Here is a 26,417-nt window from a genome sequence, read left to right on the forward strand (position 1 = left end):
CCAAAAATGTTTATCTTGGTCTCATCACTCCAGAGTATAGAGTCCCAGTAATCTTCATCTTTGTCAGCATGGGCCCTGGCAAACTCTAGGCAGGCTTTTTTGTGCCTGGGCTTTAGGAGAGGCTTCTTTCGTGGATGGCATCCATGCATGCCATTTCTCTGCAGTGTACGCCGTATTGTGTCACGGAAAATAGTCACCCCAGTTTGACTTTCTACTTCTTTAGATAACTGCAGTGAACTTGCATGCCGATTTTCTTCAACCCTTCTCATCAGAAGACGCTCCTGATGAGGTGTTAACTTTCGTGGACGACCTGGATGTCTCTGTGAGATGGTTGCAGCTCCATCTTTCTTAAATTTTTGTACCACTTTTGCTACAGTATTCTGACTGATAAGTAAAGTTTTGCTGATCTTCTTGTAGCCTTCACCTTTGTGGTGTAAAGAAATTATTTTCTTTGGGGAATTCTGAAGAGACAAGTTGAGCATCACTCTCCATCCAGCATCCAGTCACTAAAAGAGGTCATTGTTGAAGAATGGAAAAAGATTGATGTTGCAAAATGTCGCCAACTTGTTCATTCCATGCCTAGAAGACTTGGTGCTGTCATTAAAAATCATGGAGGCCATACAAAGTACTAGATGTAGTAGTTTTTGTTGTGGGGTGTACTCATTTTTGCACCACCCTAATTTGAGTAAAACTGAAAAATGTGTAACCTAAGTTTATATTATTAACCTTACTTTCATGTTATAAGTTAAACAGATGTTATATTAAACTTTGTCTTGTCAACATTTTTGAAATTGTTTGTGTTCATTGAGATATTGTTTAAAATGTTACTTTTCAAAGGGGGTGTACTCATTTACGCTCAGCACTGTATATTGTCAGTATTTACACATAGTTGTGTGACTCTGAAATGATCGTGCCATCCATGTACGCTGATGAATCCACCTCATGTCTGTAGTGTAATAGGTGGTGGGATTCAGGATGAGGAGCACACACTATAGATACAGTCACTTTTGATGTGCCATAAAATTCATATTCATAAATGAATTAATATAACTAACTCAGAGTTTATTCTCATTGTTTGTCCTGCTTGTCAAGGTTTAGATTATTACACAAATATACTTTTACAGATACAAATAACACAAAACAAAGAAACAAATTCGTAACTGATTACATTTTTTAATGATAACTATATTTATGCAGCACTAAAGTCACTCCTATTACACAAACAAACTTTTCAACCAAGACAATATACAATAAATAAAGATTCCTAAAAACCACTGACCATTTCAGGAAAACTTCACCATGAATCTTTAAAATATTTCTTTGAACAATCTCAAACACAAGAGATAATGTTCAATCACAGATTAGTGAGAAATCCCAGTCCCAGAATGCATTTAGTTAACAGTGTTGAAGGGATGTTAACATGAAAGCTGAAGCTTTTGTTCATATCTCTCTCATCAGTTGTCATCTTTTTCCAACTCACGTTCTACATAGTCATTGGCAAAATTGAGAATATCTCTCAGTGCAATGAGGAGGAACAGGTCGATATCAGGATCTTGGGTGATGATTTCAGAGTAGTTATTCACAGGGTAGATGACATTTAATGGGATGCCGACATTATTACTGCACTCATGAACCTGAGGAAATAAAGATCAGCAGGCATTATGTGGAGACGTGAGAATGAGATCATTAAGACATCTGAACCTGAACCTTGTGGGGACCTGCCAAATGGTTACAAGTGTCAGTATTGCTATACAAGTGGGGACATTGCTTGTGCTAAACACACACACACACACACACACACAGATTACCTTATCTCGGATCTTCTTGCTATAATACATTTTCTTTAGATCCCCTTTAACCAGCTCACAGGCTTTATCCACCCTGGTCATCACAATGACCTGAGGGATTCCTACAAAATTAAAATTTAATAATTTAATTATCAAATAATTTTCAGGCTTGGTTTATTTTTAATTTCTGCTCCAATGAGACCCTCAACACTTACCAAGATAACTGTGTATGGACTACAAATTGGTTAGAGATTGGTGATGTGGTGAAGAAACAACTATTTTTGTTTGTTTGTTTTAGCGTTGGAACAAGAGCTTCATTTGCAGTGGCTCCACAGCATTGGACGTAACTATAAATGGATAAACACTATGACACATTGTTATTGAAATATTATTGTTTCAATAATAAGAGCTAATTCGCAGTGACTTGTAAACGGATTCATAAATATGTGTAAACTTAGATATGGTATATAAAGTTTCCTCAAAGAATGTGAGAGGCAGGCTGCCCTGGCCCTGAGCCGCCACCAGAGGGAGCCAAAGAGCTGCTTCTTGGATGTTAGTGGTAACTGGCTCCATCAGTAAGGGCTGCTGACAGGTTGCTCAAATTTTACCCCTTTTCCACCAACAGGGAACAGGTTCTGCTCTGGTTCATGCACCACATTTTGACCCATTTAGAGTATTGCAACCAAAAAAATTAATTGGTTCAGAACCTGCAAAGTTGGTTCCCAGCTGGAACCAAAATGCAGCTGGTTTTTCCAGCACAAACTAGAACGACATCAGTGGGCATGTCATTAGTTTGGAGAGGAAGTAGAGCACAACAATGTAGAATGCAATGGAAAAGGATACATTACATGAATGGCATTCTTATTGAGAGCAACATACAACATCCCCAGAGCAGCCTGGGGAGCAGTTGGGGATTAGGTGCCTTGCTCAAGGGCACTTCAGTCATTCCAGGGAATCAAACCTTTTATTCCCAAAGCTGCTTCTCTATCCATTAGGCCATGGCTTCCCCCATGATGCTTCTTCATTTAAAAAAATGGAATGAAAATACTTGTCTGCAATAACTGAACAAAAGCTCGCTCCACTATCTTGCTGTCACTGTTTACTCCCGCTGTGCCCTCCGTTCATGATACTTCCTTGATTACAACGTTTCCACTCAAAACTGGTGAAATTGTGGGCTAGTCTGCTCGCAGGCACCAAGATACAAAGAATCCTGAATGGAACTGGTTGAAGAACCCATTTCCTGTTGGTCTAAAAGAGGTATCTGGGTGCAAGACTAAGCCTGTATTGGTATTTTGAAAATTAGAGTTCTATTCTAGTCCTTTCCTTGGCGCTATGTTGGCCTCGCCTTATTAACCGACCCACTCTCTCAAGGCTTCGGCTCTTTTTTCCTGGTTAAATTTTTGTAATGAGTTGTCAAAGGTTTGTCCCCTAATTATCTGGGGTGGGTTTCCCAAAAGCCTCTTAAGGCCAAGACTGTCTTTAATTACCTCTTAAGATCCATCGTCAAGCTAACGTGGTTTTCCCAAACAACACTGTAGCCCAAGTGGTCCTTTAGTTTGCTCTGAATTTATGAGAGACCCAGATCACTCATTCAAAACAAAAAGCAACTTCCTCACAGCCAAATACATAGACTGTGCATGCGCCTCCAAGGGACTCTCACAATCAATGGGGGAAACTGGTTCAATTATCTTTCTTGTACACTGCAAGTACATAAATTTTTAAAATAAATACACACAAAATATTATGAATATATTTCAATATGTTATGGAATTACGTATGGATATCATAATGTCACATTGATATCACCACATTTTCATCAAATTTAACTCCATTAGGCGAGTGATTCTCTCATTTAGTGTCATAAATGAGACAAATTTCTGCACGTCTAATATTGTGTGTGTGTGTGTGTGTGTGAGCACAAGCACCTGTGCGCAAGCGAGAGAGAGAGGTTTTGATCTGTGTGTACCTAAAGAGGTTGAATTTACCTCTCTCTCTTTTCTATCTATCTATCTATCTATCTATCTATCTATCTATCTATCTATCTATCTATAAGGAGGTCAATTCAGCCTCTTTAGGTACACACAGATCAAAACACCTGTCTCTCTCTCTGTTCAAGCACATATAAGGAAGAACACTGCTACCTTTGCATTGTGGATAACAGTTGAAATAATCCTGACTGTATGTTTGCTGTATGTTTGAGTAACTGTGAAATAAGTGGGCACGGGGAACACATTTACTTAATTATTTATTATTATTTGTTGATTCTTTCGTGTGAATGTATATTCATTTAATTAAAAAAACATGCTTGGAATAAAAAATATTGTCCAAAAATGTAAAAATGTTTCGCTTATTAATTACCACATTATATACAGTAGATATAAAGAGTGTACACACCCCGTTAAAATGAGTTTTTTTCTGATGTAAAAAAATGAGATTATGATAAATACAGTAATTTCAAAACTTTTCCCACCTTCAATGTGACCTATAACTTGTACAATTCAATTGAAAAACAAACAAATCTATTAGGGGAAAACAAATTTTTTTTTTAAAAATGTACAATTAGCTGGTTGCATAAGTGTGCACACCCTTAAACTAATACTTTGTTGAAGCACCTTTTGATTTAATTACAGCATTCAGTCTTTTTGGGTCGGAGTCGATCAGCCTGCCACATCTAGACTTGGCAATATTTGCCCACTCTTCCTTGCAAAAGCGCTCCAAATCTGTCAGTCTCTTGTGCACAGCCCTCTTCAGGTCACCCCACAGATTTTCAATTGGATTTAGGTCTGGGCTCTGGGTGGGCCATTCCAAAACTTTTTGGGGGTCACTGTCATGCTGAAAGATGAAATTCCTCTTCATCTTCATCTTTCTAGCAGACACCTGAAGGTTTTGGGCCAAAACTGACTGGTATTTAGAACTGTTCATAATTCCCTCCACCTTGACTAAAGCCCCTGTTCCAGCTGAAGAAAAACAACCCCAAAACATGATGCTGCCACCACCATGCTTCACCGTGGGTATGGGGTTCTTTTGGTGATGTGCTTCATTGTTTTGGCGCCAAACAAACCTTTTGGAATTGTCGCCAAAAAGTTCAACCTTGGTTTCATCAGACCATAACATTTTCGCACATGCTTTTAGGAGAGTTGATGTATTTTTTTTGCAAAATTTAGCCGGGCCTGGATGTTTTTCTTTGACCCTACATCATAGTCCAGACATTTGGAGAATACAGGAGATTGTTGTTACATGTAGTACACAACCAGTACTTGCCAGAAATTCCTGCAGCTCCTTCAGTGTTGCTGTAGGCCTCTTGGCAGCCTCCCTGACCAGTTTTTGTCATCTTTTCATCAATTTTGGGGGGACCTCCAGTTCTCGGTAATGTCACTGTTGTCCCATATTTTCTCCACTCTTGATGACTGTCTTCACTGTGCTCCATGGTATATCTAATGCCGTGGAGATGTTTTTGTACCCTTCTCCTGACTGATACCTTTCAACAATGAGATCCCTTTGACGCTCTATAAGCTCTCTGTGAACCCTGGCTTTTGCTGTAGGATGCAACTGAGTAAATGTCTGAACTTTATTTGGGGTTAATCAGAGTAATTTTAATTGATGGGAGGTGTGAACCCAAAAAGACTGAATGCTGTAATTAAATCAAAAGGTGTTTCAACAAAGTATTAGTTTAAGGGTGTGCACACTTATGCAACCAGCTTATTGTACATTTTTTTTTTCATGTTTGTTTTTCAATTGAATTGTACAGGTTATGGGTCACATTAAAGGTGAGAAAAGTTTTGAAATTATTTATCATGGTCTCATTTTTTTTACATCAGAAAAATCTATAATTTTAATGGGTTGTGTACACTTTTTATTTTCACTGTCTGTAATGCTTAATGACAATACAATATTTTAACATTTTAAACACTTTGTTTTTTGTTTTGTAAAAAAATGAATGCCATGTGACCTCGTTGACTGGATTTAGCAATTACTAATGCCTATATCGGGGACGCCCATTGCAAAGACACGCTTCATAATATTGCTATTAAAACTAGACGATGTTTTGATTTCATAAAATCAGTGAAATTTAGTTCCCTCTGAAATTTGGTCATTGTGATATGTTTATTTTTGTAATATCTAAAAAATATATATATAAACAAACCAAACAGGCCATTCTGTGACTGGGAAGTTTTTTAATTTGAGGGGATTCCCTAGCAAATAATGTACAAGAAATCAGTTGCTTTGCACAGTCAAGCAGACAGAGGAAGTCCTGTGCACATGTGCAGGTTTATCTTAGTTGTTGTCTTCTTCTTTTGGGTTTTATGGCAGCTGGCATCCACAGTGTTGCATTACTGCCATCTACAGGCTTACCTTGACCGTGCACTAACAGTTATATCCTTCTGTTGCTAAACGAACAGCTGATCACACCGAGGTGGTCGCTGACCGCCAATATTTATTAGTTTGGTCCTGCGTTCCCTTGGTAAAATTTTCTATAGATTTCTATTGAAAAAAATCTATAAAAATTCTATAAAATGTCTCAATGAAATTTTATAGAATTTTTATAGAAATTTTATAGTTTTAATAGAAATTTTATAGAGTTTTAATAGAAATTTTATAGAGTTTTAAAAGAAATGTTAGAGATTATACATAGAAATCTTATAGAATTCCTATAGAAAGTCAACAGAATTTAATGAAGTTTCTATAGAATTCTTTATAAAGTACTGTGAAAATCTCTACAGCAATTTCTATAGAGACTATAGCAATTTCTATAGAGATTGCTATAGTTATTGAAGTCACCTGCATAATAGATACTCGAAGACCTACCCATGAAAATACAGTGAGCAACTAAAACTGTGTCCACCACCTGAATACTGGATCGTATAACAAATAATCATAACAGTAACACGAGAGAATACCAAATTATAAAAATTGGACAGATTCATCTCCAAATTCATCTTGAGAAAAAGCTATCAAAGGCGGAAAACATAAGGATGCAAGGTGCCATAGAATTCAGGACATCCTACCAAATCACTCTTAACTTCCAAAATGCCAGACCCTGGTACAGTATGACAAAAGCACTTCTTGCTGAAAGTATTGAAATGTATTAGTTTTATCCTACCAGTACATGTAAGCTAGTTTGCTGCCTTTTTTGTTATTTCCTTTAGCTTGTTGGCAAGAGACATCTTTATAGTAGCTAGAGGGCATCCAAATTTACACTATGCAAGATCTGAAACATAAAATGGGATTTTGAAATTTAAAAAAGGAAATACAATTAATGCATTGCTAATCTATTATCAATATCACTTGAGCTATGAGAAAGCAATTCTAACAGTGCAAAAATGAGTAAATGACTTTTTAAATACTGTGCACTACATGAACATCTAAAAATTCAGGAATTTACAGATATGGCTACTAGCTCCATGAATGCACTGTCAATTCTGGCCTTTATTATACAACTGATAGAATATACAAAGACCACTTACCAACAATTGCCTCCACTTTAGTTGGGTCAAGGGCAGGCTTCTGATCCTGGTCTTTAAAGGCATTTGATTTTCTGTATCAATTCTATAGAAATCGTTTTCTATAGACTACTATTTATATAGAATTCTGTTGAGATTCTATCGAAGCTGTTTTCTATAGAGTACAACTTCTATAGAATTTATACTATTTCTATACAACTTCTATAGAAACTATTTTCTATAGAGTATTAGTTCTATAGCATTCTATAGAGATTGTATAGAAAGAGGGGTTTCTATAGGATTTTCTATAGAGTTTCTATAGAATTCTAAAAAAACATTTTGACAAGGGTTTCTTTTCCTTCGCAACATAATGTCTTTTCTTCTCGCTTTCCATTACTGTCATCGGTCTTTCACGTTTCATTCATGTCCTCCATTTTCCTCTCCTGTTTCAAATTTGTATCCCACAATGCCCTTCACGAACGGGAAAAGCCCACCACATGATGCATGACATAGCATCTTGAATTGCATCATGGTGAAACAGGAAAATTGTTCGATTTTAAAAAACCTCATAAAATTGGAAGTCTGTGATTTGAATTCAGTAGCTTTCAGGCCATTAAACAAAAATAATTGGGTGTCAGGGAAAATTCTTTTTATGACCTAAACTTGAGAAATCTGAAAGGCAGTCGACCTTTAAGACTCCTTACGAGTGAGTTCGGGAAAACCACGTACAGAGACAACGTTCATTGCTTAAGAGGGTTGCCCAACTTTCTCTTTAGCCCTAAAGAGCAATGTTATTGGGAAACCTACCCCTGATCTGCAGTTGGGTCCTATCTCCCCTTGGTAAAATTTTCTATAGATTTCTATAGAAAAAAAATCTATAAAAATTCTATAAAATGTCTAAATGAAATATAGTTATAGTTTTAAGGCCAATTTATACTTCTGCATCAAATCTACAGTGTAGGGTATGGCATAGCCCCATATCCTACTTACACTATACCCTTGTCAAAATGTTTTTTTAGAATTCTATAGAAACTCTATAGAAAATCCTATAGAAACCCCTATAGAAGTTGTATAGAAATAGTATAAATTCTATAGAAGTTGTACTCTATAGAAAACAGCTTCTATAGAATCTCAACAGAATTCTTTATAAATAGTAGTCTATAGAAAACGATTTCTATAGAATTGATACAGAAAATCAAATGCCTTTAAAGACCAGGATCAGAAGCCTGCCCTTGACCCAACTAAAGTGGAGGCAATTGTTGGTAAGTGGTCTTTGTATATTCTATCAGTTGTATAATAAATGCCAGAATTGACAGTGCATTCATGGAGCTAGTAGCCATATCTGTAAATTCCTGAATTTTTAGATGTTCATGTAGTGCACAGTATTTAAAAAGTCATTTACTCATTTTTGCACTGTTAGAATTGCTTTCTCATAGCTCAAGTGTTATTGATAATAGATTAGCAATGCATTAATTGTATTTCCTTTTTTAAATTTCAAAATCCCATTTTTTGTTTCAGATCTTGCATGCCGTAAATTTGGATGCCCTCCAGCAACTATAAAGATGTCTCTTGCCAACAAGCTAAAGGAAATAACAAAAAAGGCAGCAAACTAGCTTACATGTACTGGTAGGATAAAACTAATACATTTCAATACTTTCAGCAAGAAGTGCTTTTGTCATACTGTACCAGGGTCTGGCATTTTGGAAGTTAAGAGTGATTTGGTAGGATGTCCTGAATTCTATGGCACCTTGCATCCTTATGTTTTCTGCCTTTGATAGCTTTTTCTCAAGATGAATTTGGAGATGAATCTGTCCAATTTTTATAATTTGGTATTCTCTCGTGTTACTGTTATGATTGTTTGTTATACGATCCAGTATTCAGGTGGTGGACACAGTTTTAGTTGCTCACTATATTTTCATGGGTAGGTCTTCGAGTATCTATTATGCAGGTGACTTCAATAACTATAGCAATCTCTATAGAAATTGCTATAGTCTCTATAGAAATTGCTGTAGAGATTTTCACAGTACTCTATAAAGAATTCTATAGAAACTTCGTTAAATTCTGTTGACTTTCTATAGGAATTCTATAAGATTTCTATGTATAATCTCTATAACATTTCTTTTAAAACTCTATAAAATTTCTATTAAAACTCTATAAAGTTTCTATTAAAACTATAAAATTTCTATTAAAACTAACATTTCTACAAAAAACTATAAAAAATCTATAAAATTTCATTTAGAAATTTTATAGAATTTTTATAGATTTTTTTCTATAGAAATCTATAGAAAATTTTACCAAGGGTTCATTGATAAAAAAAAAATTGTAGTCATTTGAAAATTGTTGTCTAATAAAACACTTTGGCTAGTTCATTCAAAAATGAAAGTAATGTTTTTTCTATTTTCTTTTCTTTTCAGTATCTTATCCACTAGTGGCCATTAAAAACCCATATCTGTTGCCTACACTGGTTTCCAGCTGACTTAACTGCTCTGCCCTGCCTCCAGTTCCCAGCATGATTTAATAACACTTACAAGTTTGAATAATCATAATCAGTAATGGGTAAGCTTAAGCAGAAAAAAATTACCAAAATGAATGAATAATTTATTTTACCATGCCGGCTAGCACTCTTCCTAACATGGTCCATTTTTTCAAAGACCATGGATTCCAACATTGAGACCGAGTCTGCAGGCAGAACACACACCAGACAGTGAACCTTATCACCCAAAGTTGGGTTCTTTTTGTAATGCGGGTCGTCATCAGCTATTGTTACCCCAGGATTAAACTAGAACAGAAAAAAAAATTATTCATGAATTATAAATTTTAAATTAAACCCGTTTATCCACAAGCAAGATTTCGCACATTTAATTAACTTTAGTCTTTGATCATGAAAGATTAATCCTCACTGATTATTTTGTTTAGATTTATAATATGTATGGAATAATACATACAAAATGTATAGTTCTACAAAATGAATGCATGAGGAGTGTGGTGCTTGATACAGAGTGACAAAGTTTGACCTTGTGATCTTTCCTCAAATACTAGAAATAATAGAATGCACCGGTACTTACACTGTACTCATCTGAAATGTGTCCCTTAAACACACTGATGATGTCATCATGTTTTATTCCTTCTTGTGCTTCAATCCCCATGATGTCAACAATCTCCAGCGGATAATGCTCTCCTCTGCCCATCTTCAGCTTGTGTATGTTCATCTAAATTGCATTCAAATATGGTTAGAAAAATCATCTTCAAAGGTAACATACCCCTTTTCCACAGCTCCCTGAGGTCTCAATGAAATGTCTGTGACATAGTTGGGTCAAAATACCACAAGAGTAAAGCACCACTGCGCCTTCTCACTCTGTCTAACAGCCCTGAGGTAGGTTTCCTGATAACGTTGCCCTTTAGGGCTAAAGAGAGAGTTGAGAGACTCTCTGAAGCAATGAATGTTGTCTCTGTATGTGGTTTTCCCAAACTCTCTCGTAAGGAGTCTAAAGAGCAACAGGATGAAGAGCGTCTTTGCAATGCACATCCCCGATATAGGCATTGCTAAATCCAGTCGATGAGGTCACATGGCATTAGTTTTTTACCCAAAAAAAAAAAGAAATATAAAATGTTTAAAATATGTTAATATATTGTATCATCATTAAGGTCATTAATAATCAAAAATAGAGTGATGGCTACAATTATCGACCGTTCATAATTATCGACACCTTTTCAGATTTACCAATAAAAAACAATTTTACAAAGCTGAGTTTCAGTTACAACAGTTATTATTGGTTAATTAATCAACCAGAAGACCCCCCCCTCGCCCTTTCATCTTGTCGTCTGATGACACAGCTCATTACCTGAGATGGAATTTTTTCAGTACAATCAGCAATTTGAGGAAAACCTGGATGTTATCATCACAGGTAAGCATGGTGGAAAGCTCATGGACATGTTTTTACTGATCAAATTCACCGATATTTCATGATCTTGTCAAAACCTACTTTGTTTCTTACTCTTTCATTTGACAGTTGCCATTTTGTATCTAAACGTGCATTTGAGAAGTCACATGAGGTGTCAATAATAGTGATCATTTTCACCGGTGTCCACCATTATCGACACCCTGTGGATTTAAGTGACATTTACAACTGTTATGTATCGATCTTTGTGTAACATTGTTGAAGTACAGAAGGTACTTTTAAAAAAAATAAAAGTGCTGTGATTTATAATATTTTTTTCTGATTCATAACAGAATGGAATATTTATAGAGTATTTGGAATCCTACTGCAATAAATAGAATTAGACCAGAATTAAATTCCTCATGTCAGTAATGGCATTGAGAGTGACAGCTCGGAACAGACTACTAACATGGCTTCTCAAAACTACAATGCCCAAGAACCACAGTGCCCTCTATCGCCTGCTTATTAATTACATCTGTCTCTCCTTTACTAATCATCACTCCTGTTACTTAAGCCTCTTTCACAGTCTCCCTAGTTGTGAAGTATCATTCAGTGTTTACTCCTGGCATACCAAGCTGTTTACCTTCTGCATGCGCTCTAGTTATTTTGACCCTTGTTCTCATTTTCTCTACTATGTTCTCTATTCCTGTCTTCATTGCTCTGTTTGCTGATTGACTGACCCTTGCTTGTTCTTTGACTATGATTCTCATCCAGTGTTTTGGCTTCATTCCCAGTTTGCTTCTCCCATGCTTCCTTGCACATACATCCATAAGTGCATACATCCATAAGTTTGTCAAAGCGGAAAAGAGCGAATTCCACCAGAGCTCTTTCTCATTTCTGGGGTTCGTCATCTCCCCAGCTAGGATCCAGATGGACCCCCTCAAGCTTGAGGCAGTCGCAGACTGGCCTACCCCATCCTCACAATGAGAGCTCCAGCGTTTCCTGGGATTCGCTAACTTCTACAGGCGCTTCATCCACGACTTCAGCATGGTGGCTGGACCTCTCACTGCCTTGACCTCGATTAAGACCTTGTTCAAGTGGGGGGAGGAAGCAGAGAAAGCCTTCTCCATGCTCAAGCACAAGTTCACCACAGCACCCATTCTCACCATACCCGATCTGACCAAACAGTTCATCGTGGAGGTCAACGCTTCTAAGTCCATGGTTGGAGCCATTCTCTCCCAGAGGGCCAGTGATAACAAGGTCCACCCCTGCTCCTTCTTCTCTCGCCGGCTGTCCCCTGCTGAACGTAATTACAACATCGGCGACAGAGAGTTGTTGGCCATCAAGCTAGCCTTGGAGGAGTGGAGGCACTGGCTTGAAGGGACTGAACTCCCCTTCCTAGTCTGGACCGACTATAAAAACCTGGAGTACCTCAAGTCTGCCAAACGTCTCAATTCCCATCAAGCCCGTTGGTCTCTCTTCTTCTCCCGGTTCAACTTCATGCTCTCCTACCGACAAGGCTCCAAGAACGGCAAACCTGATGCCCTGTCCAGGATGTTCTCCTCCCACCAAGAGGAGTCCAAGCCACCCGAGACCATCCTTCCTCCACGCTGCCTGGTGGGAGCTGCCATTCTAGAGGTTGAGATGCTCATGCAGAAGGCCCTGGAGAAGGACCCTGGTGAAGGTAACTCAAGCAACATACCACCTAATAATCTGTTTGTTCCCTGTTCTGTGCAAACCCAGGTGCTGCAATGGGGTCATGGCTCCAAGTTGGCTTGTCACCCAGGAGCTGCTCGAACCCTGGCGCTTGTCCAACAGCGCTTCTGGCGGCCATCCATCAAGGAAGACATCCAGGAGTTCATGGCAGCCTGCGACACATGTGCCCGGAACAAGACAGCCAATCAACCCCCGCCAGCTTGCTAAGACCCCTCCCAATTCCTCATCGACCCTGGTCTCACATCGCCCTGGACTTCATCACAGGACTCTCCAACTCAGGTGGCAATACATGCATCCTCACTGTCATTGATCATTTTTCCAAGACCATTCATTTCATTCCTCTGCCCAAGCTCCCCTCAGCCAAAGAGACCACAGAACTACTCATCCACCACATTTTCCGCCTACATGGTCTGCCTACCAACACAGTTTCTGACTGGGGTCCTCAGTTCACTGCACAGTTCTGGAGAGCCTTCTGCAAACTCATCGGGGCCACCTGTAGTCTCTCCTCAGGCTTCCACCCACAGACCAACGGCCAGGCAGAATGGGCTAACCAGGCTTTGGAGGTTGCACTCAGGTGCATGGCATCCAGGGATGCCAGTTCTTGGAGCAAGTGCCTACCTTGGATCGAATACACACATAACACACTCCCTTCCTCTGCCACAGGTCTCTCTCCAATCCAGTGCTCACTAGGGTACCATCCACCACTGTTCAGATGGAGGAGGTCACCGTACCCTCAGCCCAGATCTTCATACGCCGCTGCAGGAAGACGTGGGCAATGGCCTGGAGAAGACTCATTCGCTCCACCTTAGCATCGAAGAGGCAGGTTGACAAACGCCGCTCTAAGGCACCCACCTACCGGGTGGGGCAACGAGTCATGCTCTCCACACACCACTTGCCACTCAGAACCGTCTCCCGCAAGCTGGCTCCCAGGTACCTAGGACCTTTCCTCATCAGCAAGGTAATCAATCCATGTTCCGTCAGATGGGCTTTACCACTCACCATGCGATGTGTTCACCCCACCTTTCACGTATCACAGCTTAAACGCCTGGTCTCCAGTCCTTTGCCGTTTCTGTGCCTTTATTGCGTTTCATGGTTTTTGCTCAAGCTATTTTTCTAGTTCATGGTTTTTGCACTTGGTTTTTTTTTCTTGTTTATGTTTTTTTTTTTGCTCTAGCATTTTTGTCCTTGTCTGTGTCGTGTTTTTGTCAAGTTTTTTTTTGTCTCTTTTTACCTGGACTATTTTTGACATTTGTTTTTGTCCCGTTTTTGCCACGCCCTTTTCCCTGGATTAAAGCACCTTATTTATTGGATTACTGTCTGTGTTCTGCTTGTGGATCCTTATCTTACCACACCTTCACCTCCCCTAACAGTTTACCTGCATTCAGATTAATACATGTAACTTGTATGGTGTGTTTAAGTTAGCGGTATAAGATTATTTAATTTGCTTCAGAATGTGATTGTCTCAGTTCATCTGATTATTTAATTAGCCTTTTAAATGAATGAATGAATGAATGAACCCTTTATTGTCACTAGTCACAAGTACCAGAGAAATTGGCCATCAACCCGTCCGTACATATACACATACATACAATTGACACAGGGGGAGTAGACAGGACAGGAAGACAGGGATGAAAAATACAGAGTAACATGAGGGGAGGGGAGGAGAAAAAAGCAACCCCCACACTATGCTCCTGGGGAGTACAGTGTGGGAACATTAAAAAACACCTCAGCACATGAGCACAAAATAACACAGTACACTTTACAACATGAAAACTCGGGACTCGAGGGGGAAGGGGGTGAGGGTGGGGGTGATCATGTGAGGGGGAGGGGTGGGGGAGGGGCAGAGGTATAGGTAACCCAGCGCAAACAAGCAGTCCGGTCCTGCAGCCATGACGGCGCTTACCTGCTTGTCACACTGGGGGTAAAAAGTGGCGACCATGGGAAGTGGGGGAAGGAATGCAACAGCGTCTCACTCCAGTGATCTTCAGGGGGAGTTGTTGTTCCAGCAACGGCCTTGGCCAAGGCCAGTGCTGTCTGAGGGAGCCAAAAGCAGTTAAGATTGGGATTGTTTGGTCTTGGGGCAAGTAGACGCATTCTTTTACATGACTACTCTGTTTGTCCATTCTGGTCTCCGAATTGATCCATTTTCCTTTGCAAAGCCAAAAGCTTCTCCATGATGTTATCCATGTTGCGGTTCAAGTTCTGAATAGCCACAGCCTGAGTGCCGACAGCTCTGCCCACCTCTTCAATCATGTCGGGCAGCTTTATGGGGCTTTGGACAGCTGTCACCATTTTCTGATTTCCTCGATAAACCAGGGCAATGCCTAATCCAATCAGCAAACGTCCTGTAATCATGGTTCCGAATAGGTAGTTGTCTTCAATGTCCTCCACAGAAAGAACCGCCAGGCACACGACCCGCCACCTCTCCCACGCGTCCATCGTGTAGCCAGCTGCGAACGTTCTGGCAGGACAGGCCGGTTCCCCCCGAACCCAGGCTTCTCGTCAAGAAAATTGTGTCAATCGCATGAAGAGACCAGTTTATCAATTCCATGATTTTTAGTTTGAAGAGCAGCGCGGAGAGAGTCTCTAAAAAGTATAGACAATAGACAGACGAGACAGAGAAGCAGAAGCAGGGAAGATAAGGGAAGGAGAGGCAGAGAAATGCAACTGCCTTCCGTGAGAGCATGGAGAAAGAGAAGAAAGAGATGTTTTATCAGTGAAAATGCATGCACATACATGTATGTTGCGTAAGTTATAACACCTATCCTGTTTTAATGAGGGTCAACCCACAATCAGTGAAGTCAAATCAGTCTTAGTTGAGCGAGTCAGTAATGGTATTTCTTACTTTCACCATAAGTTATTTATATGACTTTGGTTTATAGCTGTAAAAGGCCTCGGCCTTAAAACCGGTTCCTGCTGTGACGTCACACACTCAAGCCTGGCTGGCTCAATGGAGCAGCTCAAATGCCAACTTTGCAGTCGATATTAACTCTCAAAAATATATATTTATTTTATTTCCATTTATGCAGCATACAAGAGTCAAGGATGGAGATATTATCCACTCAGAAATTTATTTAAAAATAAAGGCTCTGCGTATCTGCTTTAAAGTGCTGATGACACGTTTTTGACATCTTTGGCGATGTTTTATAACATAAAAAGTAATTCCCGATGATCCATATATTAATTCACGAAGGCGCCTATTTTACAAGTTATGATAAAAAACGCGGCTATTTGGGCAAATTTGACGGGGCTGCAGCACCCAGGAGACGAATGAGGAGGAGGAGCTATATGACGTCAGCGAAAGAACCTTCCTCCTAACTTACCAGTTTGTTGTTGATGCGGCAGGTGTTCAGTTTATCATTATTAGTATTTTTATTATTTTTATTATACATTATATATATATATATATATATATATATATATATATATATATATATATATATATATATATATATTAGTTATTATGCCTTCGCGTTGTGTTGCCGGCTTTTGCTCCAAAACCCACAAGGATGGGGTAAGTTTATTCAAGTTTCCCAGAGATCCCGAGTTGCATGCGAAGTGGGTGAGGCAAGTCAGGTGCACTCGTGACAAGTGGGAGCCCTCACCAACATCCGTCCTGTGCTCTGAACACTTCGATTTGGATTGTTTTGACATCCTTCCCAGCTTAAAAGAATCTCTTGGGTGTTCAGTTTAGCACAAACGTGTGCTGCTACCATCAGCAGTGCCTACAGTATTCCGGAGGGGGTCTACTAGTAGCTATGCAGGATCCAGCAGTCGCCTGGGACAAGGCGACTCCTCCAAAGACAGTCCTCCTGTCAGAACATGTGTTGAGAAACGACATAAGATAAAGGTACGTATAGCTATAGAGTGCTCCGACATGATGCTAAAAATAGTAACCATGCGGTCTGCACGGCCATCTTGGAAGTGACTCGCTCCAGAGCGCTCATAGAGTACACATCATAGAGTACACATTCATGATAATCATAAATGTAATCATAAAGTCGGCGTGATATCAGCCATGTATTTGCTTGTGAAAGCTTGCGGCTTTCATGTAACTGCCGCCTAGCAACGAGAGGCAAAGGGTAAAGAGGGTAGGCTATCATAGATTCTATTCGGAAGAGATCAACACATGATTGCTTAAAAATTAGGTATTTTAACAATTTGCATCTGTTTTGTGATTATCGTGACACTTGTGTGTTATATAGAACTGTATGTCTTATCAGCACATCGAGGATCTTCTACCGGAGGCTTTAGCAAGTACTCGTAGCAACACTACACTTTACCCTTTGCCATGCGTTGTTAGGGAACGGTAGCAAGTACCCCGATGACCGACTTCAATAACATGTAGAAAAAATTTAGAAATTATACTTTCCAAAAGTCATTTGAGCTTAGTGTATTGCATTTCCATTTATATTGTAGGTTCTTGCTGATGTTTTTGCGGAGTATGACGCAGCTGCTGAATCAGAAGCTGCAGAGTTTGTATGTACTAGTTGTGAACATTCACATTATTATCAATCTCATTTATTTAAAATCAGATAAAATCATGCCATCATGATCACTGCTTAAAGTACCAGTATTTGGTTGTTGAAGAGCGAGCACTAGAGAGTTCACCGGCGTTTCCATGCGCCATTTCCATTGAGTAGAACAGCCAGTGAACCGCAGCGTGTTCTTCCGCTGACGTCACAACATGGCCGCGAGCCACGGACCCAGTTTTCTTGCACTGTGCAATTAAAAGTTGGATATTCGCGTAACAACAGCTTCTTTTCACGTAATTATAACAGAAATCTAACATGTTTGCCATGTTGTATAGTTTATTTAAGAAATTGCATAGAGTCATGTTCGTGTCATCAGCACTTTAAGGGGCTTTCAGGAAACTCACCCCTGTTCAATTTGAGTGCCTGCTCATTTAAATGATAATGAGCCACTGCTCACCCCACCCCGTCTTCTGCCAGCACTTTTTTCATGAATATTCATTCGCAAAGGCAGTTATCTGGTGATATTCAAATAAGCGGACACAGGGGCAGCCTGACAATCTGTGCGTTCTGGAAAAGTCCAGAACGGCTGTCCGGTCTACGGCCGTCGGCCCTGTTCAATAACCAAAATTTTCACTCTATCAACTAACAGGTGGCACTAAGATGATAATTTATCCGTCAATCATTATTCCATAGGCCTAAAAGCCAACAAAGAAGAGTAATGTTAGTGTCTGTCAACAGAAAGATGGCAAGCAGAAAACGTAAGGAGAAAGGTGGATGGGAAAAGTTAAAACAAAAGAAAGTGAAGTCACTTGAAGAAGATGCTTCAAAATGTAGAAAGCTCACAGAGCTTTTTGGCAGCAGTGCAACTGCAAGCAGCAGCAGGAACGTTCATGTCACGTTATCACTGAACGAGACTGAGAACCAGGTCTACATTCAACCTGACCAACCACATGCTGATGATGATAGTCATGATGAGGGGCAGGCAGCTGAGGGAATTTCACCGGAGGAGGAGGAGGTACCGGTAAGTGACAACATAAAACCATAGCATAAAACAGGTTACGTAAAGGCCACTCATAGACCCCTCTCATAGTAGGCCAATCTTCTATTGACTGGATTTGCGGTGTGATGATGAGAAATATGTGGTTTATTGCTGTCAAAACAAACACGTAACTACCAAGCAAGCCAATTATAAATAGATAGGCAAGCACAAATGGCCGCGATTTCATATGTTCACCTCTGCATAATTCATGCAGATTAGGCTCTTTACGTTCAAGAGAACCAAAGCTCTAGCCTATCATTAACCAAAAGTTTGAGGGGGAGAAGTGTTTTCCATTTTGGCACTATTTATCTTTGTCTTCTCTTTCGTGGTGCGTGGTGGAATGTCTGTGGAATAGGCTACAAATGTTGTTTGAAGGATGATTGGTTGAATGGTATCATAACTAATCACAGCAGCATTGCATTGTGCAATTTGTTAATAGCCTAATTTTAGATCTGTTTGTCAGGATTACCTACCAAAAAATCAGCATAATATTAAAATTATAAAATGTGTCAAGCAGGCTAATTCTTACACAGAATAGACCTAAAAGGCTTAAAATGTAATTAGGATTTAGGAAAAACGTCCAAATCTGTTTTATTCTTCTTGTCTGTAGCCTAGGTATCAAATGCTATGTTTATCCAAACTTTTGACTGTTTTTTAAAAATAGAATTTTGAGGTATAAGTACAGGTTTAAAGGCTGTCATTCCAAATAATACTATTAAATGAATGTTAATCAAGCATACACTACCGTTCAAAAGTTTGGGGTCACCCAGACAATTTTGTGTTTTCCATGAAAAGTCACACTTTTATTTACCACCATAAGTTGTAAAATGAATAGAAAATATAGTCAAGACATTTTTCTGGCCATTTTGAGCATTTAATCGACCCCACAAATGTGATGCTCCAGAAACTCAATCTGCTCAAAGGAAGGTCAGTTTTATAGCTTCTCTAAAGAGCTCAACTGTTTTCAGCTGTGCTAACATGATTGTACAAGGGTTTTCTAATCATCCATTAGCCTTCTGAGGCAATGAGCAAACACATTGTACCATTAGAACACTGGAGTGATAGTTGCTGGAAATGGGCCTCTATACACCTATGGAGATATTGCACCAAAAACCAGACATTTGCAGCTAGAATAGTCATTTACCACATTAGCAATGTATAGAGTGGATTTCTGATTAGTTTAAAGTGATCTTCATTGAAAAGAACAGTGCTTTTCTTTCAAAAATAAGGAAATTTCAAAGTGACCCCAAACTTTTGAACGGTAGTGTATGTCAGTGCACAGTGTGAAGGGTTTTCCTAGATGCCATTGCAAAGTTTAGATATAATCAACAATAGCATTAGCATCCAACTTCATCTTTTCAATTGTTTGTTTATTCAGGTTGAAGATAGTGGCAGCTCAAAAGATGACAGGGAGAGTCCAGGAAAGTGCCAGAATGAGGGATCAGTGCCCCAATATTTCAGCCGCCCCAGTTCAGACAGTTACAGCCTGGAGCAGTTTTTCAGTTACCACCCCCAGCAAAAGCCCAAAAACCTGTTCATCTGTAAATGGGTTTTGTTATGACAAAAAAAAATGTTATGAAAATAGTTCATCTGTGTGGGTTTTGTTATGACAGACAATATACCACTATAGCACTTTACTATAGCACTATAGTATAGTATACTATCCCTTAGCAAAAAGTAGTATACTTAAAGTTCATTTTATTAAGTATGCTTCAGTATAAGTATAGCAAGTATACTACAGACCATGTACTTTTAGTGTACTAGAAAGTATACAAATTTAATACTTTTTCGGACTAAATTGGAACATTTCAAGTTTATAAAAGTATACTTTTAAAGTTCATTTTAAGTTTGCAAAAGTACACTTTAAAGTATACAACAAGTACACTCATCTATATACTATCAATGTACTTGGTATATCCCTCTCGTATGCTAAAAGTATACCACAAGTACACATCGATATACTGCCATTGTACTCATTATATACTTCGAGTCCCTATTTTTAGTTTATTATTGTATACTTTAAGTATACTGTTATAAACATTGGTTATTTCACTAGTTTACTTGTTATACTTTAAGTTTGCTTGGCATATTACTTGTAGCTTACTATTTATATACTGGAAATATACTCCTTAAAGTATTCTTAAAGTTTACTCATACTGTATGTACACAAGAGTGTGATGCATTTACAAAATCACAAGACAGAATGTTGAAAACAAGTTTGATATATTTTCAAACATTTCAAAAACAAAGACCTATGAAATCAAGTCCTTACTGGAGAAAATGAAAGGAAAAAGTGCACATTTGCATGTAAAAATGTAAACATAATGGTCTCTCCAAGATCAAGTCCTTATTTGTAAAAAGTGGTAAAGCAAAACTTGTGCATATGCTTGTAAAAATGTAAACATAACATCTTCAACTGAGAACTAAAGTCCTTCCTTGTCAAAAAAGGTAAAAGAAAAGTGCACACCTTTGGAACCAAAAATAAATAACTAGATAGAAACAAAATCTGTACTTTTATGATCAGACAGGCCTGTATGTAAAGATTCACAAATCAGTGTACAAAGTACTTTCCTAAAACAAAATGTGTTCTTGTTGAAACAGGTGACGCTATGTACATAACCATTGCCAAACCCTTATGAAAGGGACTAGCTTGATCAATAAAGTCGAGTCAAAAGTTTTTCTGTTTTTGTGTATGATTTTAAGGTACATAAAGATAATGCAATTGAGCACACATACTATACACTGCAAAGTTTTAAACTCCAACATTATCTCATCTCATCTCATTATCTCTAGCCGCTTTATCCTTCTACAGGGTCGCAGGCAAGCTGGAGCCTATCCCAGCTGACTACGGGCGAAAGGCGGGGTACACCCTGGACAAGTCGCCAGGTCATCACAGGGCTGACACATAGACACAGACAACCATTCACACTCACACCTACGGTCAATTTAGAGTCACCAGTTAACCTAATCTGCATGTCTTTGGACTGTGGGGGAAACCGGAGCACCCGGAGGAAACCCACGCAGACACGGGGAGAACATGCAAACTCTGCACAGAAAGGCCCTCGCCGGCCCCGGGGCTCGAACCCAGGACCTTCTTGCTGTGAGGCGACAGCGCTAACCACTACACCACTGTGCCGCCACTCCAACATTATATTATATTATATTATATTAATATATAAATTAAATGTTAAGTATGAGTCAATGACTTGACCTTATTATGCACTTGGAGCAAGATACACTAAGTATTAGTACTTTGTGGCAGAAAAACATAAAGTATACTAAAGTATAAGTTTTAGTATTAAAGTATAAGTACCGTATAAGTCTTAGTATTAATGTACTTAGTCTTAGACTTTTGTTTATACTTTTCAGTATAAGCCAAGTATACTTCACTATACTATTCTTAAGTATATAAAATATAGTTTATAAAAAGTCAACTTCAAGTATACTTCCTCAGTTTTAGTAAAAAATAAGTATACTCATAGTACGCTTGAATAAACTTCTTTTTGCGAAGGGATAGTATAGTGGGCCTATTTGGGGGGGAAAGTCCAGGGCCGTTTTTTGGTCCCAGTCCGTCCCTGAGTGGGCAGCATAAATCTAATTCTAATTAGCTCCACTTGTGACAAAGAAAAATTGTTTCCTTCTTCAGTTCACTTTTTTTCTTTCTTGCTTAAAGGCTGTTACTCAAGGACAGTTCTCAACTTTCTACTCAACAAAATCTGGCAAACCTCTGAAATGGGTCATCATTTGGACTCAAGTCTCCAGCTCTGAATACAACCCTGTGAGGATTGTTTACATTCTGATTATGGCTCTGATAAAGAAGAAATGTGCCCAGATATGGAGGAAGAAGGGTCTAAAACAGAAGACAAGCATGGTCTAAAACATGGTCCAGACTACCAACCATCTTTTGAGGGAGAATCAGGACAGGAAGAAGATGCCACTGCTGAAGTGGAAGTCTATTATATTGTCTCTGTACCTCATAATTGATTGTTGCTTACTTTTTTTGTGAAGCTTCCTCCACTTTTTGTGGAGTTTTCCAGAGTGTTCATGGCATTGCGGCCTAAGAGGACTCTCTGGACTGAGTTGATGAAGGATGATTTCCCAGCTCCAATCGGTCCATACAACATAATTCTGAGGACCTCAGTGCTGGGCTTGAATTCTTTCACTTCCTGCAGTATTTCATCTTTTTCACTGTGAATCAGCAGAAAGAGTTTTGTGAAGACTTTGTAGACTACAAGTCTTTCCAGCACTAGCAGTACAATGTTACGCAGTTTGAACTGAGGTATGCTCAATATATTTGACAGGGGTGTGGGGTGGTGTCATGGTAAGTAACTTTATAGAATGAAATGATTTGAACATAAATTCTTACCAGACTGTTTTTCTCCATGGATTCTGGAGCTCTTAATAAAATAAAAATAAAAATAGTTTAAATGTTACTCATTTTCTGGATCACAGAATGATACATTTTCAGTATCCTCATTCTTCTGGATAAAACAATATAGACCTTACTCTAGTTTATTTATATTTTAATGCCTTTTTGACTTAAGATTTAAAATGTTACTCATTCATTCTGCAGAGCATTGCACTGAATATATGAGGGAAAATATTATTAATAATAAGACAGATTGTTTATTCATTTTAGCTTCATGAGTCATTATACCAGTATGAGCAGTTATATAGCTTGTAAACTTATTTTTCCTTAAATAAATTTAATTTTCTGGTATTTTCTATTAGTAATAAGTAAATCATAAGCAATTCAACATTTTTCAATCTAGCTTCTTAAGGCACTGTATAGATTTTTTTTTTTTTTAAATGACACATTGTTCCACACAAAAAAAGGGGGGGAAGCACTTCAGTGTTTCTCAATCCTGGTTCTAAAGTACAACCACCCTGCACTTTTTGGTGTTTTCTCTCCTCATAATCTCGAAATGCATACAATCATTTCCCAGCCCTTGTGATAACTATATTGCAATATACTAAAATAAATAAATGTAAAATTCTCATCTCATCTCATTATCTCTAGCCGCTTTATCCTGTTCTACAGGGTCGCAGGCAAGCTGCAGCCTATCCCAGCTGACTACGGGTGAAAGGCGGGGTACACCCTGGACAAGTCGCCAGGTCATCACAGGGCTGACACATAGACACAGACAACCATTCACACTCACATTCACACCTACGGTCAATTTAGAGTCACCAGTTAACCTAACCTGCATGTCTTTGGACTGTGGGGGAAACCGGAGCACCCGGAGGAAACCCACGCCGACACGGGGAGAACATGCAAACTCCGCACAGAAAGGCCCTCGCCGGCCACGGTGCTCGAACCCGGACCTTCTTGCTGTGAGGCGACAGCGCTAACCACTACACCACCGTGCCGCCCTAAATGTAAAATTATATTACTAAATGTTGTGTGCATTTTTAATCACAGCACAACATACCAATGCATTCAGGTGAAAAAACACTGTGTGAGTCTTACCAGCTGGTTCAGGAACTGGCAAAAACAAGTCTGGAACCAGAAAAATCACATTCTTTTTCAACAGTTTTAATTAAGCTAACTGCCACTGGCTACATTCCAAACAGGACACGAAATGGCAAACTTGTATGAAAATAGAACATATTTCAATCAGTTGAAAAAAGCTTTAAAATGTTTGTATAATTTGAGTAACATACTCCAGGACCAGGTTTATGAAACACCGATCTACTTCATTCTACTCTCATGCCCCCTGTGCTGGTGTTTAGTTTTATTGTTGCACTCATATTTTTTTTCATGAAAAAAAAAACTCTCAATCATCCTTAAAATATCAAACTCACTGTTGGGTTCACCCAGAAAGAGACCCTGGATTCCTTCGTGAATGCCTTCCCTTCGGGCCCGAAGTAGACAAGGAGACAAGGAGACGAATCGCTCAGAAACGGACAGGAGAACACGTGTGGGTTGTTCACATGCCAGTTTATTCGCTCGCTTCGTCTGAATGAAAACATTTGTGGGAATGTCTTATAGTGTTGCTGTGTTTATGTTTTGTCTTCGTGTGTGTGTGTGTGTCTATGTGTGTGTGTCTATGTAGAAGTGTGTAATGATCTTGAATCAATCATAATAATATAATAACATATTTTTGCTGACAATAAGGTACAGATAGATGTTATGTCTGATTCTTCATGGAATAGTTTGGAATGTATAAACATAGATAATGTTTAATGTTTGCCTACGAAGAAGGTCAAAAAACACTAGTTTGCACAGAAAGGATCGTACTAATTCTTAATGATTAACATGAATAATTCTTAACACATGAATGTGTGGTCAGTCAGTAAATTACATCTTGATTATCTTGATTCCATCAACATAAGTAATTAACAAATAACAATCAGCTCTTAATAATGAATGTTATAAGAGAATAAACATAAAAAAAAGAACAACTTAACCACAAGTACAATGAGAATATGTCTGAAAGAGAGAGAACAATTAAACCACTAACAGGATTAAACATAACTAAATTAGGTTAATGCTCTTAAACTAAAAATCCTTAGAATCATGAGATCTTAATTATAATTATAATGTCATTATGAAACTAATCTAGAACTATGAAACTAACATTAATCACGGAATGTATTCATTAATTACGGGATCTATAAAACTAATATTAATCATTACCATAGTATATTTCAATATATTTCAGTGTATTTCATAGCCTTTATGAAGCCATGACCTAAGATTCAACTGAATGAATAAGCATAATCATGAACTTTAATTCTACTATTTCTGAGTGTGGTATGAGTCGATCTGACACTAAAACAGACCTTCAGACACGTCTCTGTTCAAAAATACACATTCATAAACAAAATGTTCCCAAACAATGTCCAGCCGGACCTAAGGTCATTTCAAACTAAATCTTAACACAGAATAAGCTAAGAATCACTATTTCACTAAACTTACATATACACCTACATATATCCTGATTTAACCTACTGATTCTGATTCATATTCTGATCATAATCTACATATAATAAATTTTGACCCAACAATCCCCCCCTTTAATACTAATCACAGTATTAACTTTAGATTTTAAGTAAATATGTAAGTAAGTAAGATTATGATTAAGATTAGTGTTACACCCTAGCAGGACGATAATATACATTATTCTCTCTATGCAGAGGTTTGCGGGTAAGACTATAAATCATCTTATGCATTCTGTCCATCAAGCATCTCAGAATGCAAGGTCCCAGAAAAATAAACAAAAGAACAATCACCACTACAGGAATACACATAGAAAAAATAGCAGACCAACTAGACAAATTACCAAACAGTCCAGAAAACCACACCCACCCTGCCGTATCCCCATGTTCATCATGTTCTAATTGTTGAGCAATCTGTCTCATTTGATGTACGGCTGCACCTATTTCACCATCCGGGTTATCATTAGTGGGAATAAAAGTGCAACAGCTGTCTCCAATCATAGCACAAACACCCCCCTTTTCTGCTAACAAAATATCAAGGGCCATACGATTTTGAGTAGTCATTAGACGCAGGGAGGTTAATTCAGTCCTAATACCATCGACAGCTTTAATGGTTTCATTAACAAAGCTGGCCAAGCGATAATGTGTTAATTCTACATTCTTCCATAGATCAGCTACACCAAAATGAGGAAACATTGATGTCCAAAACCTGTGCCACTGAGTAGTAAGATGATGTTCCAGGGGTGGAAAATTATGAATAACATCTCGTTTTGGGCGATGAGCAGAGAGAGGATGGATAGCAGTGATAGCGTTTTTGAGTTGTATGGGAGCGCAAATGCCTGACCACTTAGTGGGAAACGAAACAAGGAGATTACTATTACCGCAGTACCAATACCAGTTTAATGCCAATTTAACACCAGGATAATTATTAGGGTGTGGTGGAACGCAATTAGGATGAGCTCTACATGTATTTTTGATATATCCGATACTGTTGAGTGTACAATCAGTTAGCGGAGGTTTACATCGGCATGAATTTGGGATCCAGCGAGGACATGGAGAGGTGACGGAATTCTGATCATATATCTGCTTACATTGAGACTTAGGAATGTGTCCTAAATAAATATTACTTTTTTGAGAGT

At 38.6% G+C, this 26,417-nt stretch overlaps 1 protein-coding gene across 1 annotated transcript; it reads right to left on the reverse strand.

Moving 5' to 3' along the window:
• Positions 1-1,165: 1,165 nt before the first annotated feature.
• On the reverse strand, positions 1,166-24,491 carry LOC132866631 (interferon-induced protein 44-like). Its single transcript, XM_060899425.1, has 7 exons — positions 24,142-24,491; positions 22,703-22,733; positions 22,332-22,524; positions 10,294-10,437; positions 9,836-10,007; positions 1,809-1,909; positions 1,166-1,634 (listed from the first exon to the last, which is right to left on the reverse strand). Exons 3-7 carry the CDS (start codon positions 22,458-22,460, stop codon positions 1,455-1,457), a joined length of 726 nt encoding a protein of 241 aa, XP_060755408.1. The 5' UTR covers positions 22,461-22,524; positions 22,703-22,733; positions 24,142-24,491; the 3' UTR covers positions 1,166-1,454.
• Between the last annotated feature and the right edge of the window lie 1,926 nt (positions 24,492-26,417).

The sequence above is a fragment of the Neoarius graeffei genome, chromosome 18, assembly GCF_027579695.1.
Source record: "Neoarius graeffei isolate fNeoGra1 chromosome 18, fNeoGra1.pri, whole genome shotgun sequence".
NCBI classification, from domain to species: Eukaryota; Metazoa; Chordata; class Actinopteri; order Siluriformes; family Ariidae; genus Neoarius; species Neoarius graeffei.

Coding starts and splice junctions, on each gene's coding strand:
- LOC132866631 (XM_060899425.1), bottom strand. CDS start 22,460: ATGTTGTATGGACCGATTGGAGCTGGGAAATCATCCTTCATCAACTCA. Junction 10,438..22,331: donor GAGGAAGCTTCACAAAAAAA/GTAAGCAACAAT, acceptor AATGCAATTTAG/ATGAACATACACAAGCTGAA. Junction 1,635..1,808: donor GCAAGAAGATCCGAGATAAG/GTAATCTGTGTG, acceptor TTATTTCCTCAG/GTTCATGAGTGCAGTAATAA.